At 41.0% G+C, this 23,550-nt stretch overlaps 1 protein-coding gene across 1 annotated transcript; it reads right to left on the bottom strand.

Annotated features, from left to right (window-relative positions):
* Positions 1-13,488: 13,488 nt before the first annotated feature.
* On the bottom strand, positions 13,489-18,461 carry amer2 (APC membrane recruitment protein 2). Its single transcript, XM_088322530.1, has one exon. It carries the CDS (start codon positions 18,332-18,334, stop codon positions 16,316-16,318), a length of 2,019 nt encoding a protein of 672 aa, XP_088178656.1. The 5' UTR covers positions 18,335-18,461; the 3' UTR covers positions 13,489-16,315.
* Between the last annotated feature and the right edge of the window lie 5,089 nt (positions 18,462-23,550).

The raw sequence follows: 23,550 nt of genomic DNA, 5'->3' as shown, positions 1-23,550 counted from the left end.
TATTTCCACTTTAATTTATTTTCTTTTTGTCTTCTTTTTCATTTTTGTCATTTCTTGCTGTATTTTCTCCTTTTTAAGTCATTTTGTGCATAATGTTACATAATAATTGGTAATATATTGAATAAAGCAACAAATACAGCCGGGAGCCGAAAGAGTTAGCTCTTTTAAGTCAGCTGGCCCGAAGGAGCGGTTTTCTAAAAAGAGATGGAATTCCCATTTCCCCATCGCTACTACAAAGGGATATTAAAGAGGAGCTACTCCTTGGGGACTGACGCAAACCCTGTGTGCTGTAGGGGGCAGTAGAGTCCACGTTAGTGTCCACTGTCATCCACAGTATGAATGAGATAGCATATGCACTGCCCAGACTACCGTCACTACTACATCTGTGTTTCTTTGGGTGGGCAGAGTGTGTCCGTGGGCAAGCGTTTTTCGACCATGACTATCACCTGTCCCGTTTTTGCTCCCGTCTGTCTCCGGCTACGACCTGTTTTGATCCTGACCACTTCTGCTCTCCCATCCCGGCTTACGACGTCTTTTTGTCCCCTGACTACGTCTACTCTCCCGTTCTGGTTTATGACTCCGACAACGCCTTGCTCTCCCAGTCCCGGTTACTGACCAGTTTTTCCTCTTTCCTTTAATAAAACTTGTGGTAAACGTGACGCAATTGGGTCCTGTTTCCGTTCTGGTCCTGACATAAAACACTGTTTTACTTAAGCGCACCGTTTACCCTAGTCGAAAAGTGTTATATTGTTTTCTCAATCATGAACTATTGTGTACATTAAAAAAACTGAAGCAAACTCACTCGGCCTTTTTCATATTTAAAGAGATTCATATATTATGGAAGGATACACTAAAGGATACAAGGTGAATTGTTATGAGTTTTGTCCCCACCGCTTCATAAGGGGGTCCTCTCCTTTGCTGATCTGCATATAAAGCCTTACCTTTTCTAAATACACTTTGGATGAAAAAAACGTGTTTTTTTTAATAATAATTCAACCAAAATAGCACAAACATTAATGTTTCATTGTGGATTTGATTAAGAATCTAAACTTCAATTTTTTTACCCACAAAAAGTGAATACTGTACTTTTGACGTGGTGCAACATTTGAAGAAATATTTTTGAAAGTTTTAAATACACTTTTTACATTTATAGCACTTATTTGAGATGTATTCTTTGTTAGCAATGTGTAAAATTAGCAACGTGGATGAAAACATAAAAATTGCCGCTAGAGGCCAGTAGAACTCCACTACCGCAATGTTTACGCTACATTTCACATCTGTCTTACGATACCTATTTAGTTTTATTGTATAGTTAACTTATCTATAATATTGTGGGATTTATTTTAATTCATTTCAGTTTATTCACTTTTTATGTATTGCCCGTAAAGTTTTTTTTTCCAGAAATCTTGAACATAGGGTGAATTAACCACATGTCTTTCTAAAGAAGAAACTTTTATTTCAACCACCAGCAAAAAAGAACCCATTATTTTCAATCAAAAGGGTGCACTTTGAATACGTTCACTAAAAGTTTAAGACTTTGTTAATTATTTTTGTATTTTCATTAATTATTTTCGTCAGTAATGAATTACTTCAGCACTACCATTATCATAAAGTATGAAAAACTGTCAAGAACCGAAACAGGAGGAGGACCCAGATGCGTGACGTTTCTCACACAAGCTTTATCTTACGGGAAAATAGGGCAGTCATGCACGTTAACCCAAAACGCCAGTGATTCGGTGATCGTTGGGCGTAAGGCAGCAGTCTGGCGTGGAATGACAGGAAGCCAGAGGCCGACGAGATCGATACCAATTGCATGAGCAGATAACAGACAGATGGGGTCGATACCGGACAGGACAGGACAGACAGGATTGATATCAGGCACCGGAGACTGGAGTCCGATAACAAGCAGGACGAGATAGACGGAAACAGCACCGGACACTGGAGATCGAAATTTAACAGGACAAACCCTACGGGAACGCTACCAGGCACTGGAGATCGATGACAAACACAACAACCTAGCCGGGAACGAGACTAGAGATCGATATTACATAGGACAAAATAGACGGGAACGATACCGGACAGGAAACACAAGCAGGAAACCGGACAGAGTCAAAACCCACGTCTTGCCGGTGCACAGATTCGTTGACGGACTGACAAAGGGTGAGTGAGAGCACTGAGCTTAAATAGGATGGAAGCCAATTAGTCAACGAGCCACAGCTAGCCGTGACAAAAACAATAAAAAGGGAAAAATTGATGCTTCATTCCACTCGAAAAATACGTTGATAAATACAGCAAAATGTAAGAATATTTTTGTAAATGTAATCCACAAATTTTTTAGTAAACACTGGCAAGGCTTCATTGAAATAAAATATTCCACTGAGACTGTGCTTTACATAAACTCCATAATTCTTTTTTGGCTCATTTTGACTCTTTTAAGTCTTTATTACCTGTTTATCCTGGAGTGCCGTGGCTAATCTCCTCGTAAACGTGCAATGCCATTGCGTAACTTATCAAAGACAGTAAAGACGATCCTCCTCATTTTAATTCTATCAACAAAATACCTTTTGCACGTGTACCGCCAGAGTACGCTATTACACCAAACCAAATGGCTTCAACTCTCCATCAGTTTATTTTATTTCTTAAGTATTTTTTTATTTTTTTACTGATAGACAAAATGATTTAACATAACAGGCAATCGTACATTATTTTGTTTTTCCCTGCATTCCAAAGTCAAGTAAAGATAGATAATAAAAACTTGTAATATTTAATATTCTCAATTATACAATCTCATCTCATCTCATTAGCCGTACCGCTTATCCTCATTAGGGTCGCGTGGGGGCTGGAGCCAATCCCAGCCATCTCCGGGCAGTGGGCAGGGGACACCCTGAACTGGTTGCCAGCCAATTGCAGGGCAGACAGGGACAGACAACTCGCTCGCTCATTCACACCTAGGGACAATTTGGACCGGCCAATTCACCTGAAATGCATGTTTTTGGAATGTGGGAGGAAACCGGAGTGCCCGGAGGAAACCCACGCAAGCACGGGGAGAACATACAAACTCCGCACAGAAAGTCTGGAGCTGGATTTGACCCCACGACAGGTTCCCATGACATGAACTGTGCCGCACAAGCGCTAACCACTGCGTCGAGGTGCTGCCCCAATTATACAATATACTCACTAATTATAAATAAGTAACGCCCCAAACATATAAGTCTCTAGAATACAGATAAACAAAAAAAGAAAAAAGGGAAATAATCATGATAAATGAATATTTTGTTAAAAATAAAAAATCTTAAATTGCTACTAAATTAACCATTGTGCCAGTGTCTTCAATGTTTCAGTTACCCAGCCTTGGACCGATATAAGGTGTAGGGTGGTGGTGGTGTGGGGGGGGGGTTCTTTTATTTATTTTTATCATGTTTTATTTCTGCAGCATAGCAGCGCATTGGTCAGCGCGTGTGCGGCACAGTTCTGAGGTCGTGAGATCGAACTTTCCTATGTGGAGTTTGCATGTTCTCCCCGTGCTTGCGTGGGTTTCCTCCGGGAATGCCGGTTTCCTCCCACATTCCAAAAACATGCATGTCAGGTTCATTGGCGGGTCCAAATTGTCCCTAGGTGTGAATGAGCGACTGAGTTGTCTGTCCTGATGTGCCCTGCGACTGGCTGGGAACTAGTTCAGGGTGTCCACTGGGATGGGCTCCAGCTATTGCTCTCTGCCATGAGGCAAGAGAATTGTGTGCCTCACTCTGTATCTACAGACACTCAGCATAGTGATAAATTACTTACTAATTGTATTGATAGTAATAATGTCAGAATGTGAAAATTTTGCAAATTTTAAAAGAAATCCCAAATTGTGAATTAAAATGAGAAAGAATTTTAACTATGAATAAATCAACCTGTCAGAACCTGAAATGTTAGTGGACCCAGATGCGTAACGTTTTCACAAAAACTTTATTTTACGGGAACGGGGCAGTCATGCGCGGGAACACAAATGCCAGCGATTCGAAGATCGCTGGGCAGAAGAGATAGAAACCGGACAGTACAGACAGGATCGATACCAGATACAGGATACATGAGCAGATACCGGACAGGACGGGAAAGACGGGATCGATACCAGTTACAAGAGCAGGATACAGAACAGGACAGACGGGATCGATACAACAGCAAGATACTAGACAGGACGGGACGGACAGGATCGATTCAACAGCAAGATACTAGACAGGACGGGACGGACAGGATCGATACAACAGCAAGATACTAGACAGGACAGGACGGACGGGATTGATACAACAGCAAGATACTAGACAGGACGGGACAGACGGGATCGATACCAGATAATGGATACACGAGCAAGATACCGGACATGACGGGACAGACAGAATCGATACCGGATACTGGAGCAAGATACCGGACAGGATGGGACGGACAGGATCAATACCAGACAGGATGAGACAGACGGGATCCATACCGGATACTGGAGCAATATACCGGACAGGACGAGATAGGATCAATACCGGATACTGGAGACTGGAGTAAGATACCAGACAGGAAGAGGCAGACGGGATCGATACCGGATACTGGAGACTGGAGCAAGATATCGGACAGGACGATACAGCCGGGATCGATACCGGATACTGGAGCAAGATACCGGACAGGATGAGACAGACGGGTTTGATACCGTATACTGGAGACTGGAACAAGATACCGGACAGGACGAGACAGGCGGGATCGATACCAGATACTAGATACACAACCAAGATACCGGACAGAGTCAAAATACAAGTCTTGCAAGTGCAGAGGTTCGTTGACGGACTGACCAGGAGTGAATGAGAGCACTGGGTTTAAATAGGAGGGAAGCCAATCAGGCAACGAGCAGTAGCTGTTGCCAAACGGGCGGGCCCAAGTGAGGACAATGGGCAACTGTGACACAACCTTCAGTATATTTTCAATGTTATATTTACAAAATGCCAGGTGAGGCACTGCCTCCCCTGTATGCATGTTACTGTTCATTTAATCGCTTAGTTTTAACAAAACATCCTTTGAAAAACCCCGGGGGTACGTTGTTTGTTTAGAAATTATAAGATTAAAATATATGTACGCAAATATAACTTCAGATGGAATGCAAACCCTATTTTTAATTGGTTCCATGTTACTGGAGGAAATGTATATTCTTGGCATGTATGTTTTGGAATAATAGTGGTTGAAACAAATTCATGACTCTCTTGTCACTCTTCAAAAAAAAATTCTACACAAACATGACCGTTCATGTCTCATTCACCTCAATTGCCCAAGTGAAAAGGAGAGCAACAATAGTCGGTGTGCAAAAGGACTTTATGTTTCTGTTATTCTCTGTGCTTTTCAAACTACAGTCTGATCCAGAAAATTATATTTTTTTAATCTAGCAATTAGCAAAATGCATAAACCCGTTGTTGCTGTTTTTTATACTTGGTTTCTTTTGGCAAAACATTTTCATGCTGATTTTCAATTTTATCTTGGGGCTGCTGAAGGAGGACAGACTATTTCTTCCTACGCAAATTTGAATCAACCTCCAGGTTGTGAGTTGAGACAGGTAAAAACAACCATTGAGATAAGTAATAGAAAAAAAACTGAATATTCTGGGTTTGTGAGTAAAGAACAAGGATGTTATGGTTTCACAAGTAAAGTTTTAAAACCACTAACAATAATTTATATAACAAAAGGGTGGAACACACAAGCTAGTGGAAAATTCCTTAGGGACCAGCTTTACACTAGTCCTTCATCCAGACTGAATCCTGCAAGCGTCTCGCTCATAACAGTAAATCACACTTAGAACAATGTAGAGACTATATAACAACTAAGTAAATTGATAGAATGTGGCCACAAGTTTTTAAAAAGTCAAGTCATGTTTATTTGTGACGCCCTTAATCACAAGGAGTCTCAAAGGGCTGCACAGACCACAAATTATTGCAAACCACAGACTATTATTACACCGTCCCCTGATCTTAAACATACATGGGGGCAAGGAAAAACTCAAAAACCTACACATGAAAAAAATGAAGCAACCTTGAGAAAAAATGAGTACATTAATCCCTTCCTGTATTGCAGTTTTTATTCTTTGCTGTTTCAATACCTGGCAGATATTAATCATGCATTGTGTTCTGCATTCCAATTGGCTAAACAGTTGTCCCGCCCTTTTTCTGCCTTTGTCTACCTGCGCATCAAGAACATTGCGGTTTAAATTGAACATGAACATAAATCTCTATTACGTAAAACTCATTCAACGTCTAGTTTTTCTAAAAGCCCTCACGTCCACAAAACGCTCTGGACCGACAAAAGCACCAAATGGCAGAAGGAGATGATGTTTCTCATGTTAAAGGAAGGTAAAAGCATTTTTATGCCACGTTTTGTTTTTTTGTTTTTTTTCCAATAACGTCCATATGAAAATATCTTCTGAAGTATAAAAGTGGATTCAGGGTAGTGCAATATAGCAGCAAGATTAGTTTTTGAATTATATGACATGGGAAGAAAATATTTACAGTATTGTTAAATAAAAGCTTGAGCCTGTAAATAGAGTTTGTTCTTTGGTTTTAATGTGTTATAGGGTAATTTAATGTATAACTAAATAATTAAAGGTTTCTGCTTATCAGATTTTAACTATCACGGGTCCTTTTTGAAAAGAAAAACCGAGGGACTAGCGTAGATGAAGATATTAGAATTTATGGATAAGCATAAGGTGCAATAATTACCACTACATTATGATATTCATTTAAAAAATGATATGATGTTTTCTATTTATCTATCTACCCTGGTCATATCCCTCGAGAGGCGTGACAGCAAGACAAACAAAGTAAAGAAAAAAGACAAAAGTAGCAAAAAACTAAAAAATTGACCATGGCCAACCCAAATGCCCAAAATCCCAAACAAGTTAAGCACCTCGGCACTCAAGTTGGTCATGCTTCCGTCCCTCCAGATGAAACGGGACACAAGAAAGCGGTCATGTAACTCGAGTCATGGGGACACACTCTTCTGTTCAACAGCAGGGCCCGGCAGCTTTCACTGGTTTACCCCTGCCGTATCATAGCCCATCCTTTAGAACACATCCAAACATCCCACTATCCTTTCACAACACTTCTCCATTCATTCCTATCACCCAAAAGAGCTCTAGCTTCCACTATTTTCAGACCTCTTTCCTGCAGTGCACTCATAACACCATCCATCCACGTGAATCTTCTTCCATTTCCTTCTGCTCTGTAGAGCCTCTTCAACATTCGCTCCTCATCCATCCTCTCCATGTTTCCAAACCAACCGAGTACTCTTCTATCCACACGCTTTCTTAGTTCCACTACTACTCCAGTTCAGTCTCTCACAATTTCATTTCTCAATTTATCCAATCTTGTCACTCCTAACATACTCCTTAAACACTTCATCTCAAAAAACATTTAATTTCCTTCTCAAATCTGCGTTCAGGCTCCAAGTTTCTGCACCATACAACACAATCGATACAATCACACTCTCATACAGTCCCTTTCATAACATCCATACTCTTGTTACTCATCACTCTCCTCTGAGTGATGTTTTTAAAGGGATTAAAATGACAGCACAGTATATATACACAATGACACATTTCAAGATGACACTACTTATCCTTGGAAGTTCTCATTATTAGAGTGGGTGGACACATAGGTCGTAGGGGCACCATATCCTGTGTTGTGTCCTGGGCAAGTACAACCTGGTGTCACCTTTACCTCTCCAGGCCAACAAATGAACTTTTCGAGCATTATGGGAATGTGTTAACCACTGCATTACAGAAACACTATAAGGGCTTCAACTATAAAGATTTGTTTTGCTTTATCAACACCAGGGTTGGGTAGGGCTACTTTAACTTGATTACTTTCAATTACTTTTGGATTACTCCAATACCAAATATGCTAATAACAGACAAAATAAACTAAATATGAATAAACTTACTCAATTTTGTGCAGGCTTGGGGAGTAACGGAATACATGGAACGGCAAAAATGATGTTGGCAAGCCCGTTTGGATTTATTTTCATTTTGTTTCTGTCGCATTTTATGTTAGTTTTGCCGGAGATCAAAGAGATCAAGGCCAGGAGAGAAAGCTTACCACGTGTTGTGAGTCATCATTTTATTCATATTTAGTTTCTTTTGTCTTTTATTAGCAGATTTGGTATTGGAGTAATCCAAAAGTAATTGAAGGTAATCAAGTGAAAGTAACCCTACCCAACCCTGATCAACACCATGTAAACCATTCAATTTCATCCAGTGTACCCATTTCCCATAGCTATAGTAATCACTTAGAAAACACATCCAGTCCAGTGGCAGTGATGCTGGTGCTTCACAAAGTCAAAGGCATATCAATCAATGAATTATTGACAAGTGGGTGTGTTAAAAACGACGCCCGAGAGCTTCTCCAATAACAACTGTCATGAAGCGTGTCAGCTGCCAGCATCGCACTGAAAAGGCATCTTCTGGCTCTCTCCTTACCCAACCCCCTTTTTTCATTGGTTGACCTACTGCTGTTACCATGGGAACCGTACCCGTGTGCGAGGACTGCCGTGAAAGATTTGTTCTATAATTTGTGATATGTACACAGATGGAGACACATCGTTGTAAAGGACAGTGTATTATATAGAATCTTCTAGTGGTAAAAAAACATGATTCATTAAAAGAAAGAAAATATTTTAATAATGACCCCAAATTCATTAATTATCAGTTAAATGTGCTTTTTATTTTTTTAAATAAATCAAGAAAATTGCATTTATGTTTCATAACATGGGCCTCACCTAGATAAAGCTGAAATATGTCCTCCAGCTTGCTGATACTGATACCCCAAAATCCTCACAAAAGACTGGGAGAAAAAATTTTTTAAAAAATGATGCAGTTTGATTTTGAGTTTCCATGGTTTGTATTCTTCCTTGTGGTTTTAACACTCATTTTTGGTTGCACTACAGCAACATCTAGTGGACATTACATAAACATGCACGCAAGTAAAAAACATTTTAAAAGCAAATTTGTGTACACGATTGTCTGGAAATAATTATGACATACCTAAAGATACTAATCAATCAAATAACTATGAGGATGATTTCATTCTAAATGACGAAATAATGTCTGCCCGGACGCCCGGGGCGTACATCTTTTATGTCGGGCGTAAACTTACAGAACGTCTCCGCCCGGGTGAAAAATCTCTCGTTTTATTTTATTTTTATTTTTTAGACAGGATGGAATGGTAGCTTGTGACAAACGTTTGCTTTATTCCGATCTAGAAATGTTCGGTGGGTTTGGAAATTTCGGTTCGTTTGGCAATTTGCATACTCTGCAGCCATGGAGAAGCCTGTATCGAATAACTTCGTGCTTCCGGACTTTCCCGAGCGTTATAAGGTTGTGCAATTGCATATCAATTTCTAAAGTAGACGCACAGGGAACACAAAAAAAACAGATAAGTGGTTAGGAATCAAGCCAAAACCTGAAAAATATTCAAAAGAAGCTAACAAAACTTATGACGCTACAAAATGTAAACGTACATTAAAAGCATCGTGGAAAGAGGAGTTCACGTGGCTTGTAGCAGACGACGTAACGCAAACATTGCATCTGTTATATATTCTGATTATCATGCCTTAATACTTTGCAACAATGTTTTTTTTTTTTGCGATTAGTCGTCTTATTGTGTTTCAAGTTGTGAAAAATGGGGCAGGCAACTTTCCAGAGTTGTCTGCCCTGGTGCCGGGTAACTTTTTGACATGAGTTTCAGACACTGGAAAGGCATAAACTTTGTCTTTAAAATACTCATACAAAAAAATTATCTTAGTGTCAGTGCTCTAGAAAAATAAATTATAATTACATGGACTCTTATTTGCAATAAATGATTCGTTTTTGATGATGGATTAATTTGTTGATTATTTTCTAGTTTTATCGGTTAAGAAAACATATTCTCAATATTGTGTCAAAAAGCAGAAACCTCGAAAGACACACCGTTTCTCCCACAAGAGACCCTCCTATTGGATTATTGCAGTACTTGCACACCCTGATGGACAGAACTACGTCGTCTCTGTCTGTTAGACAGCTTTAAAAAGCACACCGGTCAAACATTTCAAACACGCCATCGAAAATCTCTATTCATTTTCTTTCATTTTTACTTTCCACAATAGAACCACCTTTTTTTAAGCGCACCAGATAACCCATCTTAATCCAATTTTCATTTTGTTGAAATGTTTGCTTTTTGTCTTGACTAAATCGTACTGTGTTATTTTTTTCGAAACAATGTGGTTGTGTGTTTTTGACTAATTTGGGAATTCATTGTCAAATCAATCAACCACGTATTAATCCATAAAAGTGTAACTGCAATCGGCACTCAAAAATTCTCAAGGTATTTTGATCCAAACACAAGACAAAAACATTACACCACAGACAAATCATTTTATTATTTTAGAGATGCTGGAATTCTGAGGACCTGGATGATTTCAAATTGAAATGATGTCTAAACGATGGGTTGGTTTGTTACGACCGTAACGGAATCAGGACCCAAATGCGTAACGTTAACCACAAGTTTATTGAGATAAAGAGGAAGGGCAGCGCTCACAGAATCGGAACGTGTTCCCAATGACCATGGTGCAGAAGACGGAAAAAACAGGTCAATAGCCGGGACAGGAGATCAAAACATGGTCAGGATCAGAAACGGGTCGTAAGCCAGGACGGGAGAGCAAAACGTGGTCGGGGTCCAAAAACAGGTCGTAGCCGGAGACAAACAGGGAAATCAGGAACGGACGGGTGGAAAACGGGTGCAAAAAGCGAGTCCGACGTGAGTCAGAGCCAAAGTGCTTGCCTTGTAGAAACAGAAGTTCGCTGACGAACTGACAAAAGGCGAGAGAAAGGACAGAGCTTACGTAGGACGGGGAACCAATCAGGAAGCTTGCAGCGGCTGACGCCAAACGAGCGGGCACAGGTGAAACTAATCAGTCATCATGACATGGGTATTTGAGATTAATTTAATAATGGATTAGTTTCTAAATAATAAATGAATTGTTTTAACCACTATTATTTATTTATGTAAAACTGTATTTTTCACCCCAGAAAAGTCCCAAAAATCAGAGTGCCTAAACTCAACACGGAACAAAATTGATAGAAATCAAGCACAAGCTGGTGTGCTAGCACCTTGCACACATCACAACATCATCTCTGCTAGAGTCACTCTGGCTTTGATCTACTGGGCCTTCTACAAATGAGTGTTATGGTCTTATCCTTACGTAAGCGTTTATATAAACCTTAGTGTGCTGAAACAGAGGAAGGGAGGCTGAGAGTGAGGGATTTTTGCGCTATTACAAAAGGGATTTGCACTGCACCATTTTTCCCTCCTGCTTTACCCACACTGCAACAAAGACATTTTTTAAAGAATAGCATCTACTACTTCATTTACAACCATCAGGTTGTGTGATCAACAACACGCATTGTTAACCTAATGTTTGCTAGCCACGCAGAAAGTAGGATCCCTTAAAACTGTCACCTAGGAAACCATGAAGAAAGTTGAGTTTGAGATTACTACTCTTAACATACTACATAAAGATGAAATAAACTCACATAAATATGATAAAAATTGAGTAAAATCGCAAATTCCAGCATACAGTATTACCAAAAGGAATAACCTGTAATGTTTCCTGAACCACACTGACCACATTTGATGACAAACACTTTATGGTTTCAGTTAAGGCTACATGATAATTTAAGGTGGAAAAAAAACAAAAATCGAGTGCCTTGTTATTGATTTTTTAACTTTTTTAACAGAAAGCGTGTCCTGAAAATGTTATGAGGAAAAATGGTAGGAAACACTTTTTATAAAATGAAAATAAATGAACAAATTGTAAACAGTACGATAAAATTACAAGAGTAATTTTAGCACATTTTGCTATATTTGGACAATTAAGGCTTTGTTTCCACCCATCCAACCATTATCTGCACCGCTCATTCTCAGTAGGGTCCCGGGGGTGCTGGAGCCCATCCCAGCTATCTTCGGGCAGTGGGCAAGGGACACCCTGAACTGGTTGCCAGCCAGTCACAGTGTTTTAAGCCTAGATTAAATCAGTTCCCCTGAGGTTGCAGATCAAATCTCAGTGGGCAGAGCATAATTTGAAACGAAATTTGAAATAGGTGCAGTGGAACCTCGGTTTTCGAACGCCCCTCAGTTCGGACAAATCAGTGTTCGACCAAAAATTTTGAGAAATTCTTGCTTCGCTGTTCGGTCAAAAAATCGGAGTTCGAACGCCGGTACGCTAGGGTACGATGTTGAGCGGCGTACGGGTGTTTTAGCCCCTAATTATGCCTCCGAAGAAGGTTGGTGCAAGCAGGACAGGTGAAAAAAGACAAGTTGTTCGTACAACTATTGCCTTTAAGAAAGACATAATAGCTAAATATGAAAGAGGTGTACAAGTTTCCGATCTTGCTAGTGAATACAGCATGGCTAAATCTACTATCAGTACGATAGTAAAGAATAAGGAGGCTGTGAAATCGGGTGATGCGGATAAGGAAGTTAAAGCTATAAGCAAGCAACTGCCGAAAGTTTTGGAAGAGGTTGAAAAACTTTTGATGATTTTTCTCTCCCCACCGTCCACCACAAAGGTAAGAAATCATATTCATGATCCTTTTTTTTATTTTTACACGTTCATGTTAGCGTAATCTTTCGTACGTAAAATTACGATAACGCGAAGGTACGATTAGCCTGGGTTAGCTTTGTTTGCATAAAACATTCAGGGTGTTGGAACGGAGCTCCCTTTCCAATGAAGCGCTAGCCACTTTTTGTGGAGACCTGGGTGCTAAATGACGTGTAAACTACATGATTTTTTTATTTTTGCACGTTCATGTTAGCGTAATATTTCGCACGGAAGCGTAATCTTTCGTATGGAAGATTACGCTAACGCGAACGTACGATTAGCCTGGGTTAGCTTCATGTTTACGTTCATGGTAGACATTCAGGGTGTTGGAACGGATTAAAACGACTTTACATTACTTTCAATGGGAAAAACGATTTCGGTGATTGAACAAATCGGTTTTCGAACAGGGTTCTGGAACGGATTATGGTCGAGAACCGAGGTTCCACTGTATTGGCTTAGAATTTAATTGCCATTTCCTTGTATGAAGAACATATTATATTAAACAGTTTGGATCCTACAAAATGGTTTGCGATCAGGCTGCTTATATTTTTTGATAAGATCATTTCAGTGCATTGGTTAAGAAACAAAATGTGCTTCGGTTGAAAAAAGCTTGAGAAACACTTTTCTATGTTTCTCTTATTTTTTGTCTCTAGCAAACACGCCAAACTGTGTGTATTTAAAGCATGTATACTGTATGTCCATGTATCGTTGATGATATATTAAGTGTCCGCCCATGCATGCTTCAGGAACCGGAATTTTTACTTGGACCCAAATATTGACTGCATGTAAATATAGTCACTGACCACCAGATAAACTATTAAGGAACAAAGAGAAAGAGAAATTTCAAAGTTTGAGAACAAAGACATTTATTCATTGAATATGGAAAATGTGAGCATTTCACTCTTGTGGATGATTGATCAAACAAAAAGACACACAAATTGGATTTGAAAGATGATACATCAAAACCCAGGGAGTTATGTTGTAAATTAATTTCTCATATCCTAGTGAAAACAACGTATGAGGTGGCAACAAAAATGCAGGAATAACATTGAAACGGAACTATATGCGTTTACATGGTGACTGAAGAGTCATTATCAACGTTATTGTTGATGTAAAAATTGCTTTTTTAAAAAGATAGCCACCACCTTTGCAAATCACACAAGAGAAGATAAATGCTTGCATACCCTTAGTAGAAAATGCTTTTGCAGTACAGTTCAGCTCAAGTTACTTTTCACCATTAGGAAGAGTAAACGATATGTGAATCATCTGAAAGCTTTGTCTTGGATCAATAATCACGAGCATGGTGAGGAAAGAGCGGGAAGGACCGCCACAGAAAACGTGCGCCGTCCTAAATGGCTTTGCATAAAACAGTACCTTTGTTTAATTGAGGGGTTGAAGGAAATACCTGATCCATTGTCATGTGTTATTATCAAAATCATATTCATGTTTAGTACACATTAGCTGATTAGCTCACATTACGAGGGGGTGGGGGGTGAAAACTATACAGTCGTTGGTTTTGCAATTATAAAATCCTGCACACAGAAAAATATATCCTTGATCTACAAAGATGCCTAGCTACATTCAGTTTTCATCCACACCTGAAATAGCCCCTCGTGTTTACACTGTTTACCTTTTCAACAAATTCACAATGGCTTTTTAAACACATTAGTCCGATATTAAAAAATGGTTACATAAATCATCATTCTCAAACCCTGATTGAATTTCATTGGTGCAGTTTTGCAAATCGAAGCAGAAGCGGTCATTTAACCGTTCAGAACAGTCTGTAGAGTGTTAAATTCGAAAGAACAGATTTGGAAGCCGGAGCGCTCACAGTTGAATCAGTATAGAAAGAAATATACAGTCATGCCTCTACTTACGAACGTCTCTACATACTGATTTTCCAGGTTACGAGCAAACTGAGCGTGAAAAAAAATACCTCAGGTTACGAATTTTTTTCAGGTTACGAATAAAGAGCGCTGCTTTTTGGCACAGTACTGTACCTGGCAACCAGATTCGTATGCGTGAACGCCGGCATGCTCTTGTGTCTACCGCTTATTCTTTGTGCCCACTTCCTCTTTGTGTTCACTTCTGGTCCCATTCCCCAGTACTGTACTCTACTTTATGCTAGCGATACGAAACATTAACGATGGACCCCAAGAACGACATTCGGAAACGTGAACATCAAGGAGAAAAGATACAGAAAAGAGTTTTTCTGGACAACAAAGCAGGAAATAATTGAACGGTATGAAAGGGGATGCATATTTGTGATGTCTCCAAAATATATGGCCGTAATACATCTACGATCACCACGGAACAGAAGGAAGCGCTAACATATACGGCTCCTTCTAAAGGCCTCTCGGTCATTTCGAAGAAAGAATCGCTTGTGAACGATGAGATGGAGAGGTTATTACTTCTGTGGATTAAGGGGAAAAGTAATTACCGAAATTACAGGATGCAAAAAAACACTGCTGAAGGCCTGTAAACAAAGAGGCCAGTTAAAAAGAGAGAGAATATTTTTGTTATTTCTTTTGATTTTTTACATTGTGTGCCTCTCGTTTTAGGTTTTTTGTTTGGTATTGTATTTTTTTTTTGTAACTTGTTTCATGTTCTGATGCCTTTTTTTAATGGTTTATTTAAAAAAAACATACTTTTGCATTTCTTGGATCGAATTAGCGAATTTACATTGAAAAGGCGCCTCTACACATAAATGTTTCAGGTTACAAATCTACTCCCGGAACGAATTAAATTTGTTAGTAGAGGTATGACTGTATGTAAAAAGCTACATATACAAATGTAGTTTTGCATGTGTTTCGGAGCTGCAAGTAGAAATTCCTGCATGTTGGAGCATGTGCTTGTGTTTCCTGACCGTTGCCAATGCTTCCAAAGGTAGTTGAGTCATGATTTACACCTGACTGAATAATGCAGCATCTATGGTAACTTACGGTAAATCTTTTGTAATTAGTTCAAAGGAAAATTGTTTTGCAGATGTCAAGCTGGATCCTGTGCATTCAAAGTGCCCAAGAGTGACTTAATTGTGCTCCATGCATTGCTTGTAATAAAACGATGACATAAAAGCCTTCAAAACTCTGTGCTATTGTTATTACACACTGATAATTCAGGGTGCAAATTTGTGATGAAGAGAAAACGTTCCAGTCTGTTCGAAACAATTTAAGGAATGATACTTTGGCTCCAAAAATTGACAATTCAAAGGTCGTTTTGTTAAGGATGAGTTGAGCATTCGTCAAGAGAAAATCGATTTAAATGTGTAACTATATAAAAGATTTTATAAAAACAGCTTATTTTTGCGGTTTGTTAGAAAGGTGAATTGAAACTTTGAAGTCCTCCAATTTGACTTTTGGTAGGTAGTTGAAAAGTGAACTTTTCAGTTCATGGATTGTCAAGGGCCAAGCTTGTTCCAGTTAGTGCTGGAGGACAATCAATGTTTTTCGGAGTTTCTTTGCGACTTTTGTTAGGCGAACAAGTCTGTTTTTCTCCCCCAAGTTTAGCTTTCTGGGAAGTAGAACTTTTAAGATTAAAAAAGGAATTTCCAGGCTGGTAACTACACAGCACATTTTTCTTGGCTAAAAAAAACCTTTGGCTCCGAAAAAAAACAAAACAAAACAGCACAATAGGGGTTGGCCTCTCAAGTCCTTCGAGGCATGAGAATGAAGAGGAACTACTTCTTGGAGGTTCTGGCTTGAGGCCCAGGTTTGTTTCCGGAGCGACGCACGGGTACCTTGGATACCGGAATCCTGGTGCGCTGTGGTGCTTGGGTCTTTGGCAGTGACGATTCTGCCTCCAGGACAGAGGATAGTGCTGATTGGCTTGCAGACTGCGGCGGCACAGTTTGTCTGGCACTGACTGGGATCTTGGATTCCCGAGGAAGACTGGCGCTGCCTTTCATTGACCGGAATGATGAAGAGGAGGAAGAGGAAGGGGGGCTGAGTTTGTATTCTGTTGACAAGGAAGATGAACTGTTCTGGTCCTCGTCACCTTCCAGTCCATCCGGGTCAGTATATAGATCATAAAACCTGTCCCCAGAACAACTGTCACGTGACATGCTGTGCTTATGTCGCTGCCCACTTTCCTCAGGTGTTGCTGTGGGTGTTGTCTCCCAGTAGCCTTCATCACTGAGTAGCTCTTTGTCTCCAGGTGATGCTGGATGACGACTGTGAGGTAGGCCTGGTTTTGCCACTCGACTTCCTGCTCCACCAACCACTGGAATCTTACTAAGGCCCAAAGATTTCACCTGTGGTGTTTTACGATCTACGTTGGTTGAAGATTGGTGGCAGATGGTGGAGTTAAGAGTGCGTTGTGGATAGGTAGAGGTGGGAGTGGTGCAGGAAGGTTGGTGCGAACGGGGTAGAGCAGGAGAGTTATCCCCAATTGAAGGAAGCATATGCCAAAGCCCTTGCATGTCAGCCTCGTCCACTTCCTCAGGACTCGCCATTTCCTCCCCACCACCCATATAGGCAACTACTGCACTGCCCACCGCAGCGGGTTGCGGGGCAGGGGTAACCCTAGCACGAGCGGGAAGTGAAGCCAGGCCAGAAGATGCAGTGAAAAGGGTTGGGTTGAGCATGGAAGAAAGGGGAACTTTTGATGGGGAACCACGTGTAGTAGCACAGGTGACTCCAACCGGCTTCCCAATTCCGGATCCCCCCATGTTCCCCGGTACTCCACCCCCGCCACCACTGCTGCTGCTACTAGTACCACTGCCCTCATTGCCGGCCGTCTCCTCATCTGCATCAGCGATTATATCCCCACAACCGGTGAGGGAATCAAAGCTTTTTAGGGACGTGACGTCATTGAAGAGAAGAGAACACAGTCGTTCCACCGAGGGTTCCGAGGGCGGGTCGGCAGCGCTGCAACAATCCATAGGGGGTGTGGCGAGTGAGGGGGTAAGACTTGACACGGAGGATTTGGCTTTGGCTTTGGCAGCAAGCAAAGGGGAGTCGTTGGGTGTGTATGGAGAAGGGGGATCTTGTTCACCAGATGGGCCTGGCATGACCCCACAGTGTGTGGGTGTCAAGGAAACACTAGTAGTGTGAGCCTCAGCAGCTTGGAGGTTGCATTCTGCCTCTGTGTTGTCATGTTCCTCCTGGTGAGAATGTTGTGTTGGTTCAAGAATAAGGGTAACATCCTTTGCTGTTTCAGTAACCACAACATCTCCTTCCTTCTCAATGCTGGGTCCCAACTCTTCCCCATCTTCTTCGTTTGTTTTGTCCTTACGGCGCCAGCGGATGCTACTAAAAAAACCCTTCAAGCCCCTCCCTCTTCGCACGATTCCAGTGCTGTTCTCACTCGACCTCAAACTCCCACGTCGCAACAGAGAAAAAAAACTTAGTGATTTACTAAGAGACCTCACGGTTCCTGTCTCCAAAGCAGACGCACCTTCCCCTCTCTGTCCATCAGCATCGGTGTTGGAACCAGCGAGCCCATCGTGCGTTTTGCTTCTCACCAGCTCGACTGATGACATCGAACTGTTCCCATTCACAGAGTTCCCAGTGTCAGAAAACCCGTTAGTCCCATTCACCGTGGTGCCTTTGTTCCTGAAGGAGAAGAAGCTGGCCATTCCGGAGCCCGTACGTCTTTTTCCAAAGAGCTTGAAAGCAGCTTTGTTGATCTTCCCTGTGGGTTGGGGGTCACACGGAGGGTCCGCAGTGGGATCCACACACTCCGTCTGCACCTCCATTGTGTAACTTTATAGCTTACCACTCTGTGGTCTCCCAATAGCACTTTACTTCTCCCTCTGGGCTTCCTCTGACTGCACATCCACTCTTCCTTTTGCTCCACACAGCTTCCCACAGCTCTTCCACTCCCTCTCTGATTGTCGTTACAGCCTGCCTACAGATTTTCTTTCTCTCTCTCTCTCTCTTTCAGTCCCACTCCCTTTCTCGCTATGCTTGCTCCCCACCGTATCTATGGCAACAGGGTGGGCTAAGCGGCTTTTTTCAATGTTGGCAGGGCGCCAGAGTCCCCCCACCCCCTCCTTCTTGTCCTAGTCACTAGTGTACTGTTGCTCCTCCCCCCCTCAAACCAGTCATTATTTTTGAAACCCTTCCATCTCTGCACATCACCTCTGCACTTCTCACTTAAACTATATTTACTTGGGGGTCGCCAGAGCTCAAGTCTGGGTGACATATATATAGTATATGTATTGTGTGTGTATATATATATATATATATATATATATATATATATATATATATATATATATTCCAAAAACATGCATTTCAGGTAAATTGGCCAGTCCAAATTGTCCCTGTGAATGAGCGAATGAGTTGTCTGTCCCTGTGTGCCCTGCGATTGGCTGGCAACCGGTTGAGGGTGTCCCCTGCCCACTGCCCGGAGATGGCTGGAATGGGCTCCAGCCCCCCCGCGACCCTAATGGGGATAAGCAGTACAGCTAATGAGATGAGAATGAGATATATATATATGTAAATGTATATATTATCTGCACCGCTTATCCTCAGTAGGGTCACGGGGGCTGCTGGAGCCCATCCCAGCCCTCTTGGGGCAGTGGCAGGAGACACCCCGAACCGGTTGCCAGCCAGTTGCAGGGCACACAGAGACAGACAACTCACTCGCTCATTCACACCTAGGGACAATTTGAACCGGCCAATTAATCTGACATGCAAGTTTTTGGAATGTGGGAGAAAACGAGTGCTCGGTGGAAACTCGCGCAAGCACGGGGAGAACATACAAACGCCGCACAGGAAGGCTGGTAGCTGGATTTGACCCCATGACCTCAGAACTGTGCCGCGGACACGCTAACCACTCAGCCGCCGTGTGCATATAAATATTATACCGGTAATATATATATATTGGTATGTATGTGTCTGTACATATGTATATTTTTACACCTACACAGTATCCATCCATCCATTATCTGCACCGCTTATCCTCTGTAGGGTCGCGGGAGTGCTGGAGCCCATCCCAGCTATCTTCGGGCAGTAGCCAGGGGACACCTTGAACTGGTTGCCAGCCAGTCGCAGGGCACACAGAGACAGACAACTCACTCGCTCATTTACAACTAGGGACAATTCGGACCGGCCAATTAACCTGACCTGCATGTTTTTGGAATGTGGGAGGAAACCGGAGTGCCCGGAGAAAACCTAGGCAAGCACGGGGAGAACATGCAAACTCCACATAGGAGGTTCGATTTCATGACCTCAGAACTGTGCTGCACACGGGCTAACCACTGCGCCGCTGTGCTGCCCCCTACACAGTATAAGAACTAAAAAAATAAACATTAAGAATTACTGTAAAAACAAATCAGTAATCCATAATCCTAAGGGGCTGGACTCTGTGGACAGTGTGTATTCTTCAGTGCCTCGTCATTGTTAAAAAACTCATTAATTATAAAAAAAGAATGATTGAAATAATTAGTAAAAATTTGCTTTTTTTTAACACTCATACGTTGAGAAATTTCTATTTTACACAACATACTTTGTAAACCATCTTACTGCTACAGGGACAAAAAAAAGAAACCTGGTGAGAACATAATTGAGCTTCATGGTCATTTCAAGTCTCGGTAGTTTTTATATTTACCTGAGATTTTTAGCACTTGTTTCTGATTTAACAACAGAATACAGCGACATCTAGGGTTCAAAGTATACACACTGTCGCTTTTACTTTTGTATTAAGAAAAGGGCCACAAACTATCATCTTGAGGGCCGTAAATTTCTCCCGGCCCATAACTTTGAAGCCACTGGTCTAGTGTATGATTTCTGTTCAGTTTTTATCCTTTTTTTTTGTTTAACCATATTTAAATATGTTACACAAACATGGGGCATCCAATCACCCCACATATGTCCCTAATTAGCCTCACCCTAAATAAGGACACTTGGACAGTACCTGTAGTCGGGTCATTTTCATCACGTTGTGATTTTGCGGCGGACCCAAACACAGGAAGCAGGAAGCTGGGATGAGTGCTCAAAAAGATTCAATTTAACAACAAAACAATTAAGGAACAAACAAATGGTAAAAACGACAATAAAACTGTCTGAAACAGAAAACCAAAACCAGACCTGAGAAACAGAAAAAATGGCGTAATGGCTTATGATAGTTGACGGTGAGAAATGGTTGTGGAAAATGAAAATGACCCGATCAATTGTATTCATACGCCCTCTACACCGAGCACTTCCAAGAGCCGGCTATCACATCGGTGACTATGTGATACCTTCCCAGCTAGCTTGTTAGCTCCCCCGGTGAAATCCAATAATGGAGTGTTTTAGGGTACTTAAACTTAACGGCCACGCTGAACGCTCTTTTATTGCTGTAACATCGGGTTATTTACGACACCGGGTACGAAGACATGTTAATGACGTTCTGGAACATCAGTGCGTGGGCTAGCTTAGCTTCAGTTGCTAAATGGCTCTGTGTGATTTGTCATGGCACTTTGAAATCTAGCTAGCATGCACCACCACTCAAACGCAAACTCGATCGCAAACAAATTATTGAAAGTGTTTTGTGTGTGAATACAATTAATCGGGTCACTTTAATTTTCCACATCCATTTCTCACCAAACCACCATCTCCAGTGTCCAGTTTCGTCTTTGTTTCTGAGGTTTGTATTTTGTTTCTGTCTGAGACAGTTTTTGACCCTTTGTTACTTAAATGATTTTGTTATTAAATGCAATATTTTTGAGCATGTTTTTACGCCACAAATCCATGACTATATCTAATGATTGATTTTTATCACTCCTTCCCTTGTTTCTTAAATGGACATTGTATTATCTAGTACCTCCTAGTGGTAGATACATTTCATTAACAATATTGATTAGAATAACAATCAAAAACCGATGAGCAATCATATAAATGTGTATTTTAAAATAGTCATAGGTAGAGAAATTTGTTTTTATTTTACATAAGCAGAGTTGCTGGGCATTGTCCATGGGCGAGGTTATCGTGCCATAGTTTCTTGAAAAAGCGCCAGGGAGCCGCATTGGTATGCCAAAGAGCCACATAGCATGCACCACCAGAGCCATTTTTCCACGATCTGCCAACCAGGAAAATCAAAGTCACGTTTTACACCTGGAAACACACAACCAATCGAGAGCTTTCCAGATTTTAACAATGAAGGTTTATTGACTTCTACAAAATGGTTCGGGGAAATGGGGGGATAAAGTCCCATAAACAAAAGTTCTTCTCTGATCGGAGGTAGGCCTCCTGTGGTCGGTAGCAGAGAGCGCAAACAGTTCAAATCAAATCAGGCCTGCCTCTCAGTGCTCCCTGAAAGGTCAGGATTGCGTCCATTCCTGACTTCTCTTCACTCAAGACAAAACTGAATTCCTGTTCTTACGTTTCTAAAAAGATTCAGCCACTGTCCGCTTACCCCAGAGTTTTGGACGGACTGGTGGACTCTTCCCCAACTTGGTGATCTCATTTTCTCTCGGGCAGCTGTCCTTGTATACATATCCCTGGGTAATAAGCAGATTGACCTTAGGTGGGACCACTCCCAGGAGCCAATTCATTGCAGGGCGTGTACTGGGAGGTAACCTCGCCCAGTAAGAAAAGGCGTGTCAGCCTACCCAGTACAGTCTGCCTTGTAGGGTAGGACCCTGGGTTGACACAACAACAACACGTTTATCAATGTATTGGGGTTGCCTAGACACAAAATATGACTAAAAACACTGCCAATGGCTCAAAGAGCAACTGTCTAAATTTTCACCAAAATAGATTTAGCACTTTTGTAGCCTATAAGCTACATACAATTCCAAACACACACACAAAAATCAGGAAATGTATACAAATTTATACTAGATTAGAAGATAACATGAAGCTCACCTAAGAGCGTTTATATGATTGTCTGCCATCTAGTTTCTACAAGTACCTGCAAAAACTGAAAAGCTTGGTCACTTTTAGTCCCTGTAGTTTGTAGTCTTCCTTGAGCCTTGTAGCACTCTTTGTTCTCACTACCCAATACAGTGACATCTAATGGTCAAGTATTATACAATTTCCCAATATTATTAGGTTAAAAGCTTGACTTTTACCTTTCTAAACTTGACCTCCCTGGTGTGTCATCGTTTGAAGTGACTGGTGAAACATTTCATTTTATACAGTATTACTTATGTAACCCATCTAGCTTGTATATATTTTTGTAAAGAATATTCTGCTTTATTCATTTTTTTTGGTTGTTTTATCATGAAAGGTTTAAGGTTTTAAGGATTGTAAGCGTGAGAGAGAGGGAATAAATGTAATACTATGATGCCTGAATCAGAAGGTCAAGGCGGGCACTTACGACGCGGCGGATCAACGGTATAAACAGGTTTATACCAGGAGATTGATTTAGAGACATTTTTCAATGCTGTTGGACACGGAGAAAGAGCTCACACCTAATGTATAATTTGGACAGTCATTTAATACAGTATCTACCACATGGCCCTGAATGATCATCCACATGGACACACAGAGGCAGGTTTTTAGGAACACAACACATGTAAGTCATTGTAATTTGTATAGCCCTTAATCACAAAGAATCTCAAAGGGTTTTACAAACTACATACTATTATCACACCAATACAATTCAGATGAATGAGAAGAGGGTTAGCAAAAAGCACAAAAACCCACAACTTAGATGTTCTCCAATTTAGGGTATCCCAAATCCCTTGTTATGTGCTAAAAACACACGTTGATTCTCAAAGTGTAGTACTTCACAGTCGAGAACAAAAGAATAATCCAATTTATACCGCAACCTTGATGTTGAGCTCTGAGAAGAATCTGATGCTCTTTGGATTCCTGGTCTGGGTAGAGCGCCATGTATGTGTTTCATGTTCTGATGCTCTTTTATGATTTATTTAAAAAACATCATAATGTACTTTTGCGGGGCTTGGATGTAATTTATTTCAAACTGACTTAAACATCTATTTTCATCTGTTTTTAATAATTGAAGCTCTATTAACTCAGT

This window comes from Urocampus carinirostris, chromosome 18 (genome assembly GCF_059441175.1).
Source record: "Urocampus carinirostris isolate Australia breed hairy pipefish chromosome 18, RoL_Ucar_1.0, whole genome shotgun sequence".
NCBI lineage: Eukaryota > Metazoa > Chordata > Actinopteri > Syngnathiformes > Syngnathidae > Urocampus > Urocampus carinirostris.
The sequence above is the reverse complement of the archived record's forward strand: the minus strand, read 5'-3'. Positions and strand labels throughout refer to the sequence as shown.